The sequence below is a fragment of the Piliocolobus tephrosceles genome, chromosome 17, assembly GCF_002776525.5.
Source record: "Piliocolobus tephrosceles isolate RC106 chromosome 17, ASM277652v3, whole genome shotgun sequence".
Lineage (NCBI taxonomy): Eukaryota > Metazoa > Chordata > Mammalia > Primates > Cercopithecidae > Piliocolobus > Piliocolobus tephrosceles.
The window spans coordinates 21,994,422-22,011,849 of record NC_045450.1 but is presented as its reverse complement, the minus strand read 5'-3'; the positions used below and the strand labels follow the sequence as shown (position 1 = coordinate 22,011,849).

The following is a 17,428-nucleotide window of genomic DNA, read 5'->3' as shown; positions in this document are numbered from 1 at the left end:
ATTTATTTTTTAATTGGAAAAACAATTAAACCACCCAGTGGTAGGTATCATATACTGTCAGATCTCTCTGTTCATATCATTTTCCATCTGTGAATTTATGACATGCTTCTGTATATGCTACATGATTTCAGCTGTGTAAAACAACATTGAGAAGAAGATATTGTCTTGGGGTAGGGCTAAGGCAATGTGAGGTTTTCTTCTTCCTTCTGCTTTTCAGTGTTTTCCAAGTTTTCTGAGAGAAGTATGTATCACTTTCGTTTCCTCACGTTTTATAATTTGGAACTCCAGGCTCCTGATGGGCTTTACTTGTAAGTATTCTATCAGCCAAGGTCTGGAGATAATGTATTAATATTTGCCCCTCTCAGGTATCCCCAAGGTATTGCTGGTCTTAGATCATGCTTTATACTAACTTTTCAGTCTGGGAATTCCTGGGCCCTGTGGAATGTATAAATTAAACTCATGACCAATGTGAGGGTAAGCCCAGCATTAAAATTCTCTAGACGGACTTTTTCTAATCAGAGCCCAGGCCGGGCAATAAATGCTTTCCTGTACATTCCCTGTGTTGGCAGATTTGTTTTACATCGACTTTTCCTTGAGAGGGAATCCTTTAAGAGTTATCTGAGGATCTCTCTGTCATGTGTGGATCCAAGGCTTTATTTCCATCCCGACATGAGTATCACCCCTGAAACCACTCTATGATGAAGACAGCATTAACCCGTGCAATCTCACAGCTTGGGCTTAGTTTCCTCTTTGTGTTTGGCCCTTCATAATTTCCTTATTTTCTGGTGAACCTAATTATGCATTTAAACAGTTTAAATGTTAGGTAGCATTTCCAGGTACTTTGTACAGGTGAATTTCTAGGTTAGCTCTATCAACATATTGCCAGAGATAGGAATTGTATGCATTACTCTTGTGATAGAAAATACAGGCCGGGCGCGGTGGCTCAAGCCTGTAATCCCAGCACTTTGGGAGGCCGAGACAGGTGGATCACGAGGTCAGGAGATCGAGACCATCCTGGCTAACACGGTGAAACCCCGTCTCTACTAAAAAAAAATACAAAAATCTAGCCGGGCGAGGTGGCGGGCGCCTGTAGTCCCAGCTACTCAGGAGGCTGAGGCAGGAGAATGGCGGGAACCCGGGAGGCGGAGCTTGCAGTGAGCTGAGATCCAGCCACTGCACTCCAGCTTGGGTGATAGAGCGAGACTCCGTCTCAACAAAAAAAAAAAAAAAAAAAAAGAAAATACAATTGAGTTTTAGGAAGTTGAAATAAATAAACACGCCAGGTTACCTGGGCAGCCTGAGAAGACAGTGAATGGTGGGACCACAGTTTCTGGAGGTAATACCGTGTTGTCAAGAATTTTGCAGCAATCTTTCAACACACATCGGCGCCCCTGAAATTAAAATCTTGTTAATAGGAAATGGATCAGGAAATGGGAGTAAAAGTTGTCTAGTCTACTGTGTGAAAGGCTTTCTATTTTCCCCATTCATGATATCATGTAATAGCCAGGGACAGTGACAAGAGGCTTGGTTGCAATTTCCTGCTTCAGGTGGTACCTGACGAGGAGGAGGCAGCAAGGTTGTGACAGTGTGTGTTTGTGTACATTTGCGGGGGAAGGCTGTATGCTAGAGACAGGACAAAATGTCTCAGGCATTACAGACTGAATTTCAGTCTTCCGTGAGCTCTGTTGAATTTTCCCTTTGATTTAGTGGACATTTGTGCTTTTGCTTGTCCAGCATCCATTCCCCTTTCTTCTGGTAACAGAACCTGTATTTTCCTTGGTAACCCTCCCATCCCTATCTCATCCATGTGCTTCACCCCACAGCCCACACACCAAACCCCAAGCCTGGACACAATAACAGGTGTTGGGGATCAGCATATGACCCCAATTAGTCTGACGGACCCCAACCTCAGGGTTTTTGCTGAGACTGCTGGGGAAAGCAGCACTTCCCACTGGGGTTTCCAGAGGACAGGCTGGAAGACTGGAATAGGCATCTTATTTCCATGAAGGAAGAACCTGTCTGAGAGTGAACCTCCCAGAGGAAAGCAGCACAGAGATGGAGACTAATTCTTACAATATGGGCTGAAGCCCTGGAGCCATTTGGCCATGACATTAGGATCTACTCCTGTAGTCTTGGTTTATATTCACCACCCATTCCACCCTGCACCCACCAGCTTAAGGTTGGTTGGTTGGTTTGCTCCTTTGTCAATTCAAACTGGAAAAATCCTGACAAATTCATTTGGATATGAAACTGTTAGTTCACTTGTTCTCCCACAGGTGAGTGATAGTCATGTGGATGTTTGAACCTCATCCCGGACTTTAACCACTGTCACCACTTTTCAATTCTGCCATGATCCACTGCACTTAGAAAGCAAGAAATAAGGTCTGAGAGACTCATCTGTTTCACGGGCTAAGGGAAAAGTAGGGCTTCTGTGTACAGTTTACAGCTGTACCTCAGACTCCTTGCTGAGGAAATGAAAGTTTTGGTCATTTTTGACTGCATTTACATCAGGACCTGTTAGTTCACTGGTATCCTGGCTAGACAATCAGAAAATATACCTGACTGAGAGTGTGGAAATCTTTACAAATACCAAGACAATGCTAACCAGTCCAGATCTCAGATTTTAGCAAAGAACATGAAGAAGACACTTTGATTTGGTTGTGTTTAAATTTTCCCCACTATTAAACACTTAAATCATATGTTTTTCTAGGAAAAGGTAGATTGCTAAATGAACTTCTTATGAAAGCATGTGAATTTCCCAAGTGGCTGATCTCTCTCCAGCTAGGCAGACAACAGCCCTGACAATACTTGATAACATCTTTAGCTCAAAAGCACATTATGACTATAGTTCTTCATTCTTCCTTGTAAAGTCCTCTTCCATGGGTTACCTGCTAGTGGCAATTTCAAAAATATGGCAACTAACTATCTTCCCTGGTGACCTCAAATTAACATAAACCCATAGAATTCCTGTCATGACTAAGCTCCTACTAACTCAGATTAAGTTCATGAGGCACTGAGTAAAAGGACACCCAACGGGCTACATGAGGCATGATATAGTCCCATGGAGGGATTCACACACAAAGGGCCCTGGAAAAGAAGACTAGTTGATGGGATATTTTCACTGTGTATACCAGCCACCATGCAGCCTGAAGGCACCTGCTGTGTCCACTGGTTGGCCATTTTGCCCACTTAAGAGAAATAATGCTTAACTGGGTTTCAGAAGCTGTCTGGGTAGACTGATCAATCAAATTAAACATTTAAAATGTAGGTATTTCTTAGGCATGAATGTACTGGCAATAGCTGAGGAGGTAAAAGCTGAAACCACTTTTTTTGGGGGGTGGGGGTGGGGGGATGGAGTCTCACTCTGTTGCCCAGGCTGGAGTGTAGTGGCATGATCTCGGCTCACTGCAACCTCCACCTCCTGGGTTCAAACAATTCTCCTGTCTCAGCCTCCCAAGCAGCTGGGATTACAGGCATGCGCCACCACGCCCAGTTAATTTTTTTGTATTTTTAGTAGAGACAGGGTTTCACCATGTTGGCCAGCTGGTCTTGAACTCCTGGCCTTAAGTGATCCTCCTGCCTCGGCCTCCCCAAGTGCTGGGATTACAGGCATGAGCCACTGTGCCCGGCCTGAAACTACTTCTTTATTCTTCCCTAGAGAGTTTTCCAAGGAGTTAACAACTGCAGCCATGCTGCTAATACTACAGCTACCTATATATCCTGTGCAAGAAAGTTAGCATCTTGGAGCCTTGGTTTCCTCATCTGTGAAACAGAATGGAAAACCAATCTGCAGGGCGGTTGTCAAGAATAGAGAGAATAAATGTAAAACTCATAGTACAGCAACAGTGCCTATAAATATTGCTTGTTAAGCTTTTCCTTCAGGCATCTGGGCAATTCTGATGAACAGCTACATCTTCACATATCCAAACGGAAGTTAAGACTACCACATGGGATGTTATAGGAAGGATCTATGTGTCATGGGGACGGCTGGACTAAAAGAGTTACTTCCAGTGCTGAGGTTCTAGAATTCTAAAAGAATCTCTCCTGAGATTGAGTATTTGTCAAGGCTCAGCAAGTACTGCCAATATGGAACAATGACTATATCATGAAGTGATATATTAAAAAGTGGCATAAAAACAAGAGCACCTGACAACAGGATTAGAATTTCTTAAGCACTGGGAATAGAACTTGGATTTAACCTTTCAGACATTTCGCTCTGAGGATAAATGACAGGGTTATGTGACTAGGCTACTGTGGTAATATCTTCACTTTGCTAAGGAAAATATCAGAAAACCCCAGCTGGAAGGCTAGTTTTTGCCAAGCAATTAGGGTGAGGGGAGAGGATGAACTTTACTAACTTTCCCCTTGTCCCAAAGACTTTCTGTTCACCTTTGCTGTACCCTCATAGTTCTTGGAATGTGAACTGTTTGGTTTCTGCAAGTTTTTTGATATTTCAGGGTCTGAGTCTTATCCAGGGCAGACAGCTGGCTCCATATTAACGGGAATGGTCATTAAAGAAACAGAGTCTTGGCTTTTCCTAGAATCTAGTCTAGAGTACAAATCTAAAATGCAGAAAACATTTTCCCTAAACATGCTTCTCATAAATCCCATCTGAAATCAAGCTCATCATCTAAGAAATCACAGGAAATCCAACTTTGTTAAGCCTTGGTTGGGTTAAGTCAACCTATTCCTAGGCTCCAGTGGACAAGGGTCCCACAGATTCTGCTGAGCAAGGAACCTGCTTGCACCCTGAATTACACATAAATGCCCTTTGATGACTCGAACCCTTCCTTATGCATGTGAATCCCTTTCCTGAAATGCTTGTCCTCCCCCAATTTCAACTCACCCTTCAGATTTCCTTACTCCCACTAGACTGTAAGCTCCATGAAGTAAGGCAACAAGTAGGCCATATAGCAGCATAGCTAATAATCATATTGCCTGGGTTTAAATCCCAGGTCTACTGCTTTCTAGCCCTATCAAATCCCTTAACTTTTGTTTTTTTTAAAAAAGAAAGAATCTTGCTTTGTTGCCCAGGCTGGTCTTCAACTCCTGGGCTCAAGGGATCCTCCTGCCTTGGCCTCCCAAAGTGCTGGGATTACAGACGACAGTCATCACACCTGGCCCCAAATCCCTTAATATTTAAGGTCCTCAGTCTTCTCATCTGCAAATAGGGATAACACCTAACACCTTTGAATGGTTATGAGGATTAAATGAAATCATCCAAGGAAAGAGTTTAACATTATATAGAGGAGGCTTGATAAACGCTTGCCAGTATTAATGTCTAGAAAATATTCCAAATCTTTTTATTTATTTATTATTTTTAAGACAGTGTCTCGCTTTGTTGCCCAGACTGGAAAGCAGTGGTGCAATCTTGGCTCTTTGCAACCTCCGCCTCCTGGGTTCAAGTGATTTTCCTGCCTCAGCCTCCCGAGTAGCTGGGACTACAGGCATGCACCACCATGCCCAGCTAATTTTTGTATTTTTGTAGAGACAAGGTTTTGCCATGTTGGCCAGACTGGTCTCAAACTAGTGACCTCAAGTGATCCACCCACCTCAACCTCCCAAAAAGTTGGAATTACAGGAATGAGCCACCACACCCAGCCGAAAAAAATTCTGTATCTGTCAAGAAAAATCCAACTATGGGAAGACTGGAAACCACTGCTACCCTGCTTGGTCACAGAAACAGGGTCCCACTGATGTGAGGGATAGGAGCTGGAGGGAAAGTGAGGCTGCTTTGCCAGCCAAGTCATCATACTCACAATCACACAGTTCTTCCCAACATGAACGTAGGAACCAATCTGAGCTGCGTTGACCACACAATCTTCCTCAATAAAGACATGGTCCCCAATATGTAAAGGAAAGAATGCAACACTAGAAGAGGAAAAAAAGATGAACAAAGAAAGGTCAAGATGAGTACTTTGGGTCAAGGTTTATAGAACTACAGATCATAATCTGAACTTTATCATCTTAGCAAGACTGTCCCCAGCAAGGAAAGAAACCTCAGGCTAGAAAAATGATACAATATTGAAAAAAACGAACATGATTACTAGTTCAAAATTGCAATAGTACACCAAAGAAATATGCAAGGAAAAACCAAGGCAGGAGGGGCAAGATCTTCAAAGCTAAAAAAGCAGGTACCAAATAAAAATCAATGAACGTTTGTTCATTCCCACTTCCTTTGAAAATGCTCACAGATCACATTTTTACTAACCTGCCCTATAATGTGCCAGGGGATTGACATTAGGCTCATGAGTTATAATTTCCACATTCGGCATTCTAAAAATTTATTCACTCACAGATTTCAGTGAGTGCCTACTATGTGCCAGACTCAATGCTAGAAATCAGGGCTACAACAATGACAAAAGAGATAGAACCCTGTCCACGAGCAGCTTACAATCAAGAAAAGAGATTAAATAGTAAGTAGTGACAACTATGATAAGGGATACAGAAACACAATATCAAATTATGAGCATATATAACAAGGAGACCTTACCTAGTCCATGGCTTTAGGAAAAACTTAATTGACTTTGAGTAGGAGTCAGCAGGCTTTCTCCAGATATCTGACATCATTCCCATCCCATTCTCTAGGGTTCCTCAAATGTCACTGACAGTGGTTCTGTGATCACATTTATATGTAATTTCTATACCTTGGGATGTAAAATATTTGGACTGGAACAAATATAAAGTGCTAGATGCTCACTAGCTCCTTCCAATTCTGTTCTATTCTGTTCAGAATATTTTTTCAGAGATGATACCTGTCCTCTATGAATCTATAATTTGTTTAAATCTTCCTTAACCATTACTATTTTTGGTCTGTACCTCTTGTGCAGCAATGCATTCCTTGATCTCATCACAGTCTGTAGCAGTACTGACAGTTCTTTAATTTTTAAATTTAAGATTCCAAGTTTGATAGTATTATCTGCTTCTGGTATGAAATGCAGGTAGAAAAAAATCCACACTCAGCTTCTATTCACATTTTGCTATTTACACTTTCATATTTCTGCATTTCTCACATGTACTATTCCTACTTACACATCCCTTCATTCAGCAATAAACCCCTTGTTCACTCCTGGTGCTTTTCCTGTGCCATATCCAACCCAATAATGCTGTTAATCAACATCTCTAGTAGTGTTTAAGTCACACCGTATAAAACCATAAAAGGGTACCAGGAGGGTTTTCTGGTTTCCCCCTAATAGCCTTCAAAGCCAATCATGTGAATTTTTTATAATGATTCCCTGATCCTGTTCTTGTATGTCATGGAAAGCCTAGAATCCAATATCATTACTGGACATGTGAGATTATTTCTGCATGATATACTTCTAGGTATTATCATTAGTTTGAATTAATTGCTCCCTTCTTTGTTCCTTCCTAACCATGGTCATACCTCTGTGACAGGTGTATCACATCATAATCATATAGTAGCTGTCATGTGTCACTATCTGATTATGTTAATTGTTTCTACAACTAGACTTTGGGAACTATGAGGTAGGAATCTTATTTTATCTATCTTTATATATTCTCAGCTTACAACCCAGCTGCGGGCATGAGGAAGGTACTCAATAAATGCTTGTTGACTTATTGGATGAAATGCAGATGGGTGCCAGGAGGGCAACTAGCCAAGGAGGAGAGAGGTAAAGAGGCAAAGAGAATACTTTTAGCACCATATCAGCTATGGTGGTCAGTTTGCCTGCTCTGTCCATGGCCTTTCTCGGATAGTCTTTATTTCCACTGAAGGATCAGTGGACCTGCCTTGACTCTGCCCTTTGGGTCAAAGCTGTTCAGATCATGGATACTTAAGGTGAGCCAATCTGATTCTCTCTCTTAGGAGTTTGGAAATGACACATAAGGTCTCTAGTTGGTGTCTTCTGGAAGCCTAAATGGAGAAATGATATAAATTAGAATGTGAGTCAGCAAGGTAATCTACATGAACAAATGGGGCAGGTACCTGTGAGAGAGAAAAGGGAAGTAGAAATGCAGAGAGAAGGGCAGTATAGAAGAAAAAATACAATCTCAGATACAGAGAGGGATAGGTAGACAAAACAGTCTGGATTCCAGCTAGCTGTCCAATTCCAGGTTCTGGTCCCTTGTGAGGCCTGGCTTGCTCCTTTTCCTACTCTTAGGTTCCATTATATATGCCAGTCTGTTTGATCAGAAACCCTTTGCTTTTGCCAGTGTATAAGTGGATTCTGTTTGTGGCAACCAATCATCAACCAGACTGAGACAACTACCAGCAGAGTTGTGTTCATTATGGTGAACGCTTACTCAGTGCTTCAAACAACAGGATGGACCTAGTCATTATACCACAACTCAACACATGGACCATACCACCAGTGGCAGCTTCTTGCCCAAGACTTGAACAAGTAATTAAATTACATACCCTTTGCTGAATTTCTTGAATGGTGGCCTTATGACACTACGACTTTTCACAACACAATGACGTCCAACTCTTACGTTTGCCAGATCCCCTCGGATAATACAGTCATTCATCACAATGGTCTGTAAGACAAAGCAAATTTTAAAAAATTAGCAACATAGTCTAAGACGTAACAAAAAAGAGTACATAACGAGATACTGATTCTGAGTTATGTTACAATCCACTCTGGCAGAATGTTACAAACGTTCTGCCAAAAGGAGTAACTTGTAAGGTAAAAAGAGAACTGCCCTCATGACAGTGACTGCAGTTAGTGATGTTCCTAGTACATCATAAGCTTTGCCCTTAATCCCCCATGAATAGAACTCACTGAATGAGCACTTAGTGAGAACACCTAAAGCAGATCTGGCTTATGTGTCTCTTTAGATTCGCTCAGGTAGGTCCTCGTGCCCCCGAAGCCATGGCTGCTTACTTACCAATAGTTCTGGCTGCTCTACCTTTGTCTTCTTTCTTAACAGTACTACCTCCAGCTCCATGCTCCAAGAGGGGGACCCACTAGAGTTCTGGTTCATCTCCCAACCTCTGAACTCAGATTCTAAGTGCTACACTGCAGCAGAGTGTAAGATGTGGCTTCCCCACAAGTTACTGAGAGGGGCTGAGTAACACAACCTGTAAGTCTGGGAGGATTAATGCCTTATACTTGGTAAAGAGTGGGCACCCTCAAAATGTCTGCTGAATAAATGAATGGGGTTAAAAAGTGAATATGCTGGAGTTGTAACTGGAAAAAGTAAGCAAGGGACATGCAAGTAGATTATGAGGAATTATGTATGCTAAGCACAGAAGCTTAGGCATTTTTCCTAGAGGATATAAAGAGTCAACAAAATATTTTATTTCATTAAAAAATTTTTCTGGCCAGGCGTGGTAGCTTACACCTGTAATCCCAATACTTTGGGAGGCTGAAGCAGGCAGATCGCCTGAGGTCAGGAGTTCGAGACCAGCCTGGCCAACATGGTGAAACCCCATCTCTACTAAAAATACAAAAATTAGCCAGGCATGGTGGCAGGTACTTGCAGTAATCCCAGCTACTCAGGAGGCTGAGGAGGCTGAGGCAGGAGAATCGCTTGAACCTGGGAGGCAGGTGTTGCAGTGAGCCGAGATCACGCCATTGCACTCCAGCCTGGGCAAAAAGAGTGAGATTTTGCCTCAAAAAAAAATTTTTTTTTTTAAGACACAGGGTCTCACTCTGTTGCCCAGGCTGCAGTGCAGTAGCACAATCATAGCTCACTGCAACCTTGAGCTCCTGGGCTCAAGGGATCCTCCCGCCTAAGCCTTCTGAGCAGCTGGGATTACAGGTGTGTGCCACCACATCCCACTAATTTTTAAATGTTTTGTAGAGATGGGAGTCTCGCTATGTTGCCCACACTGGTCTTGAACCCCTAGGCTCATGCAATCAATCCTCCAACTCTGGTCTCCCAAAGTGCTGGGATTGCAGGCATTAGACACTGCACTTGGCCCCAATATTTTAAACAGAGGATTAACAAACATAAATTTCCATATTATTACTACTATTCTGGAAGCACCCTGGCATCTGCATGGGGGATACAGGTGAGAGACTTGAGGAAAACTGACCCTTTAGATGACTACAATGGATCAAGGTAAAAATAGATAGTCTATTTTTTTTTTTTTTTTTGAGATGGAGTCTTGCTCTGTCACTCAGGCTGGAGTGTGGTGGCGTGATCTTAGGTCACTGCAACCCCACCTCCCAGGTTCAAGCAATTCTCCTGCCTCAGGCTCCCCAGTAGCTGGGATTACAGGCACCCGCCACCACGCCTGGCTCATTTTTATATTTTTAGTAGAGACAGGGTTTCACCATGTTGGCTAGGCTGGTCTTGAACTCCTGACCTCAAGTGATCCTCCCAAAGTGCTGGGATTATAGGCATGAGCCACTGCACCCAGCCTATAATGGATCTTATCTAAAACAATAACTGTACATATAGAAAGAAAAAATAAATAGTAAAAATATATAAATTAATAATAAAAGCAAATTAATCTGATTAAGCCTCTAGATTTAATGACCAATTTCAAGGAAGGAGGGAGATAAGGACCTTATTAAGCAACTCCATATAGACATAATCAGCCAAATTCAGCAGCTGGAGAATTCAACTGGACAGTGATCCAGTTTCTGCAACATATAAATGGCACGGAAAGGAAAAAGGGTTGGGGAAAGAGAACTGTTACAGATTAAAAGAGACTTAAGAGACATATCAACCAAATACAATGTGTGCAGCATCATGTTTGGATTCTGCTTTGAACAAACCAACTGGAAAAAGATATCCTGAGATACTGGGAAGACTGAATATGGACTGAGGATTACATGATATTAAGGAAGTACTGGAGTTTTTACAATATTAGCATGATAACAGTGATACTCTACTCATTTTTGTTTGTTTATGGAGACAGGGTCTTGCTCTGTCACCCAGGCTGGAGTACAGTGACCTGATTATAGCTCACTGTAACCTTGAACTCCTGGGCTCAAGACATCCTTCTGTCTCAGCCTCCAAGTAGCTGGGACTACAAGTGCATGCCACCAGATCTGGCTAATTTTTCTTTTCATTTTTTGTAGAGACATAGTCTTGCTATGTTGCCCAGGCTGGTCGCAAATGCCTGGCCTCAAGTAATTCTCTCACTTCAGCCTCCCAAGTACTAGGATTGCAACTGTGAGCCACCATGCCCCACCTCTACCGAATTTTTAAATCCTTAAGAATTAGTAAGACACATTGAAGTATTTGTGGGTGAAATAATATGACATTTGCAATTTGTTTTAAAATTCTCCAGCCAGGAACAGTGGCTCATGCCTGTAATTCTAGTACCTTGTGAGGCTGATGCAGGAGGACTGCTTGAGCACAAGAGGTCGAGACCAGCCGGTGCAACATGGCAAAACTCTATGTTTACAAAAAATATAAAAATTAGCCAGATGTGGTGGTGCATACCTGTAGTCCCAGCTACTCAGGAGTCTGAGGTGGGGGGGATTGTCTGAGCATGAGGAGGTTGAGGCTGCAGTGAGCTGGGATCACGCCACTGTACTCCCACCTGGGTGACAGAGTGAGACCCTATCTCAAAAAAAAAAAAAAAAAATTAAGCAGGGCATGGTGGCACGTGCCTATGGTCCCAGGCACACTGGAGGCTGAAGCGGGAGGATCACCAGGAATTCAAGGCTACAGTGAGCTATGATAGTGCCACTTGCTGCACTCCAGCCTGGGCAACAGAGTACAACTCTGTCTCAGAAAAAGAAAAAATAAATAAATAAGAATAAATAAAAAACTCTAGCCTTCCCTACCCCATCCTAGTCAAACTAGGACTGAGCTTAGGGTGAGTTTAGAGATGAAGCAAAAATGTCAGAATATTGCTAATTATGGAAGCTGGTAAATGACTTTATGGGAATTCATTATATGCACTCTACTTTGTTACATGTCTTAAAAGTTCCATAATGATAAGGTTTAGCTATAAAAAGGAAAAAAATAATAATCTGCTACTATACGCAACAAGATGGATACATCTCAAAAACATTACACTGCGTGAAAAAAGCTTGACATAAAAGAGTATATGATTCTAACCCAGATATTCATTAATGGGTGAATGGATAAAGAAAATGTGGTATACATTGCTTCTTGGCCTTTTGGCTAAGATCAAGTGAAGAAAATGTAGTATATATACATAATGGAATATTATTCAGTCATAAAAAAGAATGAAATCCTGTCACTTGCAGCAACATGGATGAAACTGGAGGTTATTATATTAAATGAAATAAGCCAAGCACAGAAAAACAAATATCACATGTTCTCACTCATATGTGGGCACTAAAAAAGTAGATTTCAAGACAGAGAGTAGAATGGTGGTTACCAGAGGCCAAGAAGGGTAGCGGGAAGGAGGAGAGGTTGACTGATGGGTACAAATATACAGCTTGATAGACGAAATAAGAAATAAGACCTAGAATTTGATAGGTCAGTAGGGTAACAATAGCTTACAGTAATCTATTATGTATTTCAAAATAGCTAGAAGAAAACAATTTTTTTTTAACTTTTAAGTTCAGGGGTACATATGCAGGTTTGTTAAATAGGTAAACTTGTGTCATGGAGGTTTGTTGTACATATTATTTCATCACCCAGGTATTAAGCCTAGTACCCATCAGTAATTTTTCCTGATCCTTTCCCTCCTGCACCCTCCCCACTCCCCGTTCCCATAGGCCCCAGTGTGTGTTGTTCCCCTCTGTATGTCCATGTGTTCTCATCATTTAGCCTCCAGTTCCACCCATATCCCTGCAAAAAACATGATCTCATTTTTTATGGCTGCATTGTATTCCATGGTGTACGTACCACATTTTCTTTATCCAGTCTATCATTGATGAGCATTCAGGCTGATCCCATGTCTTTGCTATTGTGAACAGTGTTGCAATGAATATATATGTGTACATGTCTTTATAACAGAATGATTTATATTCCTTTGGGTATATAACCAGTAATGGGATTGCTGGGTCGAATGGTATTTCTGTCTTTAGGTCTCTGAGGAATCACCACACTGTCTTCCACAACGGTTACACTCCCACTAACAGTATGTAAACGTTCCTTTTTCTCCACAACCTTAGCAGCATCTGTTATTTTTTGACTTTTTAATAACAGCTATTCTGACTGGTGTGAGATAGTAACTTGTGGTTTTGATTTGCACTTCTCTAATGATCAGTGATATTGAGCTTTCTGTCATGATTGTTGTATGTCTGCTTTTGAAAAGTGTCTGTTCATGTCTGTTGCCCACTTTTTAAATAGGGCTGTTTTCTACTTGTAAATTTGTTTAATTTCTTTAGATGCTGGATATTAGACCTTTGTCAGATGCAGTTTGCAAAAATTTTCTCCCATTCTGTAGGATGTCTGTCTACTCTGTTAATAATTTCTTTTGCTGTGCAGAATCTCTTTAGTTTAATCAGATCTCATTTGTCAACTTTCGCTTTGTTGCAATTGCTTTTGGCATCTTCATCATGAAATCTCTGCCTGTGCCTATGTCCTGAATGGTACTGGTTAGGTTGTCTTCCAGGATTTTTACAGTTTTGGGTTTTACATTTAAGTCTTTAATCCATCTTGAGTTGATTTTTGTATATGGTGTAAGGAAGGGGTCCAGTTTCAGTTTTCTCCGTATGGCTAGCCAGTTATCCAAGCACCATTTATTGAATAGGGAATCCTTTCCTCATTGCTTGTTTTTGGCAGGTTTGATGAAGACCAGATAGTTGTAGGTGTGTGGCCTTATTTCTGGGTTCTCTATTCTGTTCCATTGTTCTATGTGTCTGTTCTTGTACCAGCAACACGCTGTTTTGGTTACCATAGCCCTGTAGTACAGTTTGAAGTCAGGTAGCGTGATGCTTGTTCTTTTTGATCAAGATTGCCTTGGCGACTCTAGAGGGAAATAATTTTATTGTTTCTAGCATAAAGACAAATACTTAAGGTGATGAATATCCCAATTACACTGAGTTTTTATTTTTTTCATTTTTGGGGGACAGGGTCTCACTCTGCTGCCCAAGCTGGAGTACAGTGGTGCCATCATGGCTCACTGCAGCCTCGACCTCCCAGGCTCAAGTGATCCTCCCAGCTCAGCTTCCCAAGCAGCTGGGACCACAGGTGTACACCACCAAGCCCAGCTAATTTTTTTTATTTGTAGAGATGGGGGTCTCCCTATGTTGCCCAGGTTGGTTTTGAAATCCTGGGCTCAAGAGATCTTCCCACTATGGCCTCTGAAAGTGCTAGGATTACAGGTGTGGACCACCACGTCTCGCCAAAACTGATTGTATCTTTATAAATTTTATAAATGTATTATTATGTGCCCCCAAAATACGTACATCTATTATATATCCATAAAAAATTATTTTAAAAAAAGGCTTGTGATTCTAATTATATGAAACTTCAGAAAATGCAAAACTAATCTATATTGTTTTATATTGGTGGTTGCCTGGGGCAAGGGTACAAGGGTAGAGGATTGACTGCAAAGGGGCACAAGGAAACTAGAGTAATAGAAATGTATTCTATATCTTGATTGTAGTAATGGTTGCACAGATGTACCCATCAGTCAAAACCTGTCAAATTGCACACTCAAAATGGATACATTTATTGTATGCAAATTATACCTCAATAAATATGATCGGTTTTAGTTCCATAATAAAATGTTTAAAAAGAAAAGAAGGGCTGGGCGCAGTGGCTCAAGCCTGTAATCCCAGCACTTTGGGAGGCCGAGACGGGCGGATCACTAGATCAGGAGATCGAGACCATCCTGGCTAACACGGTGAAACACCGTCTCCACTAAAAAATACAAAAAACTAGCCGGGCAAGGTGGTGGGCGCCTGTAGTCCCAGCTACTTGGGAGGCTGAGGCAGGAGAATGGCGTAAACCCAGGAGGCAGAGCTTGCAGTGAGCCGAGATCCGGCCACCGCACTCCAGCCTGGGCGACAGAGCCAGACTCTTTCTCAAAAAAAAAAAAGAAAAGAAGGAAGAGAATCTATATGAGTTGGTGACTGTTTGGCTGTTGGGAGGTAAGACAAAGAGAATTTACAATAGGGTAAGCAATTATGAGGATTACCAATTAAATTTTGAAATGCTGAATTTGAGATAGCTACAGGATGATCAATAGGCAGTTGTAAACATCTGAGGTCAAGGACAGAAGGTCAGGCTAGGGAGGTAGGTGGGGGAACTCCTGACATATAGGTGAATTTAGATTTATCACTAGCCTGAACACCTGACTCTGAAGGACACCAAAAAAGAAACAGACTCACACCTGGAAAAGCTTACCAATCTCAACTGCATATGTATAGTCTACAAAACTTGTACTCATAAAAAAGAACTTCCACATCTGCTGCTGATTATGAACATTACAGTTCTTTTGGTTTTCTTTTTTAGTTTTATTTTTTGAGATGGAGTCTTACTCTGTTGCTCAGGCTGGGGCACAGTGGTGTGATCTCACCTCAGTACAACCTCTGCCTCCCAGGTTCAAGTGATTCTCCTGCCTCAGCCTCCTGAGTAGCTGGGATTATAGGTACATGCCACCACACTCGGCTAATTTTTGTATTTTTAGTAGAGATGGGGTTTCACCATGTTGGCCAGGCTGCTCTCAAACTCCTGACCTCAGGTAATCCACCTGCCTTGGTCTTGCAAATTGCTGGGATTACAGGCATGAGCCACCATGCCCAGCCACTTTGGTTTTCAAAAGATGTACTCTTCAAGCTTAAAGAGATTATCTATTTCTAGTATGAACTCCCTTCATCTAAGAGTCTTAATTTACTTCAATTATTGTTTTCAGTTTCATGTTTCCACTTACGATCAGAGAAAATGGTTTCCTTTTCTTTTGGAGGAAAACAGAATTCCAAGAGTTCTGGGTATTTGGTGGTGGTGGTGGTTTTATTGTGTTTTAAATAAGTACAACAAGCTTAACGTGGAAATAAAGAACATCCACATAAGTCTGTTTGTCAGCCTAAACTATACACCAACTAAAGAAGCAAACACACGCAAAGGAAGTAAATGGTATCACAGGTGGTCAGAGAAATTTAGGAAGATGGACTCAAATCCTTTTCCTGTTTCCTATTTCACAAGGAGTAGCGCTGAGGAAGAGAAGTCAGATTCAAAACAGAGGCAGTGGGGTGTTAAAATGAAAGAAGGTGGCTGCCCTTCAGAGAAGCAAATGAAAGGAGGTAGCTGCCCTTCACAGAAGCTAAGCAAAGAGTTAACTGAACTCAACAATGGGCAAGGCACAGGTAGCAAAGTGGAGATTGAAGGACTATACTTGCAAACCTGTATTGTTTGGCTCATGCGGCATTTTTATTATTTATTTATTTTAACTTTTTTTAGCTATCTCCTACAGGAAGGACATGTGGCATTTTAACAAATTATTTAAAATTAAACATTACTATTTGAATAGTAGAACATCTTGCATTTTAAAAACTGAGATTTCCAGTTGCTTTTGAAAAAGAATCAGAAGCTCTGGAAAGCTGATTGTTGCCACGTGGGCCTGTATTCCCACACAGCAACAACCAGCTTGGGCTTAGATTGGTCACATTCTCCAGTTCACCAGGCCCCACCACTCCGTATTGTTCACACTCTTTCTATCCCTGCAGGCACTGTGACATCTGATTTATGGGCTCAGGAAAACAGAAATGACAAAGTTCTGAAAGAGAAGGGTTAGAAATATAAATGGACTGTTCATAATAGCAAAAAACTAGAAACAAAATAACTTTCTACAAACAGGAGGGTGGATAAGTGGAATTGTACACAGCAGTGAAAATGCACAGACTGGCCAGGCACAGTGGCTCACGCCTATAATCCCAGCACTTTGGGAGGCCGAAATGGGCAATCACCTGAGGTCAGGAGTTTGAGACCATCCTGGCCAACATGGTGAAACCCTGTCTCTACTGAAAATACAAAAAGAAAAAAGAAAAAAAAATTAGCTGGATGTGGTGGCAGCCACCTGTAATCCCAGCTACCCAGGAGGCTGAGGCAGGAGAATCACTTGAACTTGGGAGGTGGAGGTTGCAATGAGTCAAGATCGCGCCATTGCACTCCAGCCTGGGCAATAAGAGCAAAACTACATCTAAAAAAAAAAAAAAGAAAAAAGAAAAAGAATGAAAATGCACAGACCACAACCAATCTTAGAAATAAAAGCTGAGTACTGCCCAAAGCAGTCTGCAGACTCAATGTGTTCTTAACAAATAGAAAAACAATCCTCAAATTCACAGACTCTGAATAGCCAAAGCAATCCTGAACACAGCTGAAGGGGGTATCACACTGCCAGACTTAAAAATATACTGCGATGCTACAATAACCAAAATAGCATAATACTGGCATTAAAAAAAAGACACATAGGACAATGGAACAGAACAGAACCTAGAAATTAATCCACATATCTATAGCCAGCTGATTTTTGACAAAGGTGACGAGAACATTCATTTGGAAAAGGATAGTCTCTTTAATAAATGGTGCTGGGGAAACAGCATATCCATAAGCAGAAGTAGACCCCACACCTGTCACCCTA

General features: G+C 41.5%; 1 protein-coding gene across 1 annotated transcript in view; it reads right to left on the bottom strand.

Annotated features, from left to right (window-relative positions):
* The window catches only part of DCTN5 (dynactin subunit 5), a 26,243-nt gene that overhangs the window by 2,840 nt on the left and 5,975 nt on the right, over positions 1-17,428 (bottom strand). The window contains exons 3-5 of the mRNA XM_023189339.2: positions 8,378-8,496; positions 5,760-5,871; positions 1,289-1,391 (exon numbers count right to left, since the gene is read on the bottom strand). Of these exons, the coding sequence (XP_023045107.1) occupies positions 1,289-1,391; positions 5,760-5,871; positions 8,378-8,496 (334 nt within the window). The remainder of the gene's footprint in view (positions 1-1,288; positions 1,392-5,759; positions 5,872-8,377; positions 8,497-17,428) is intronic.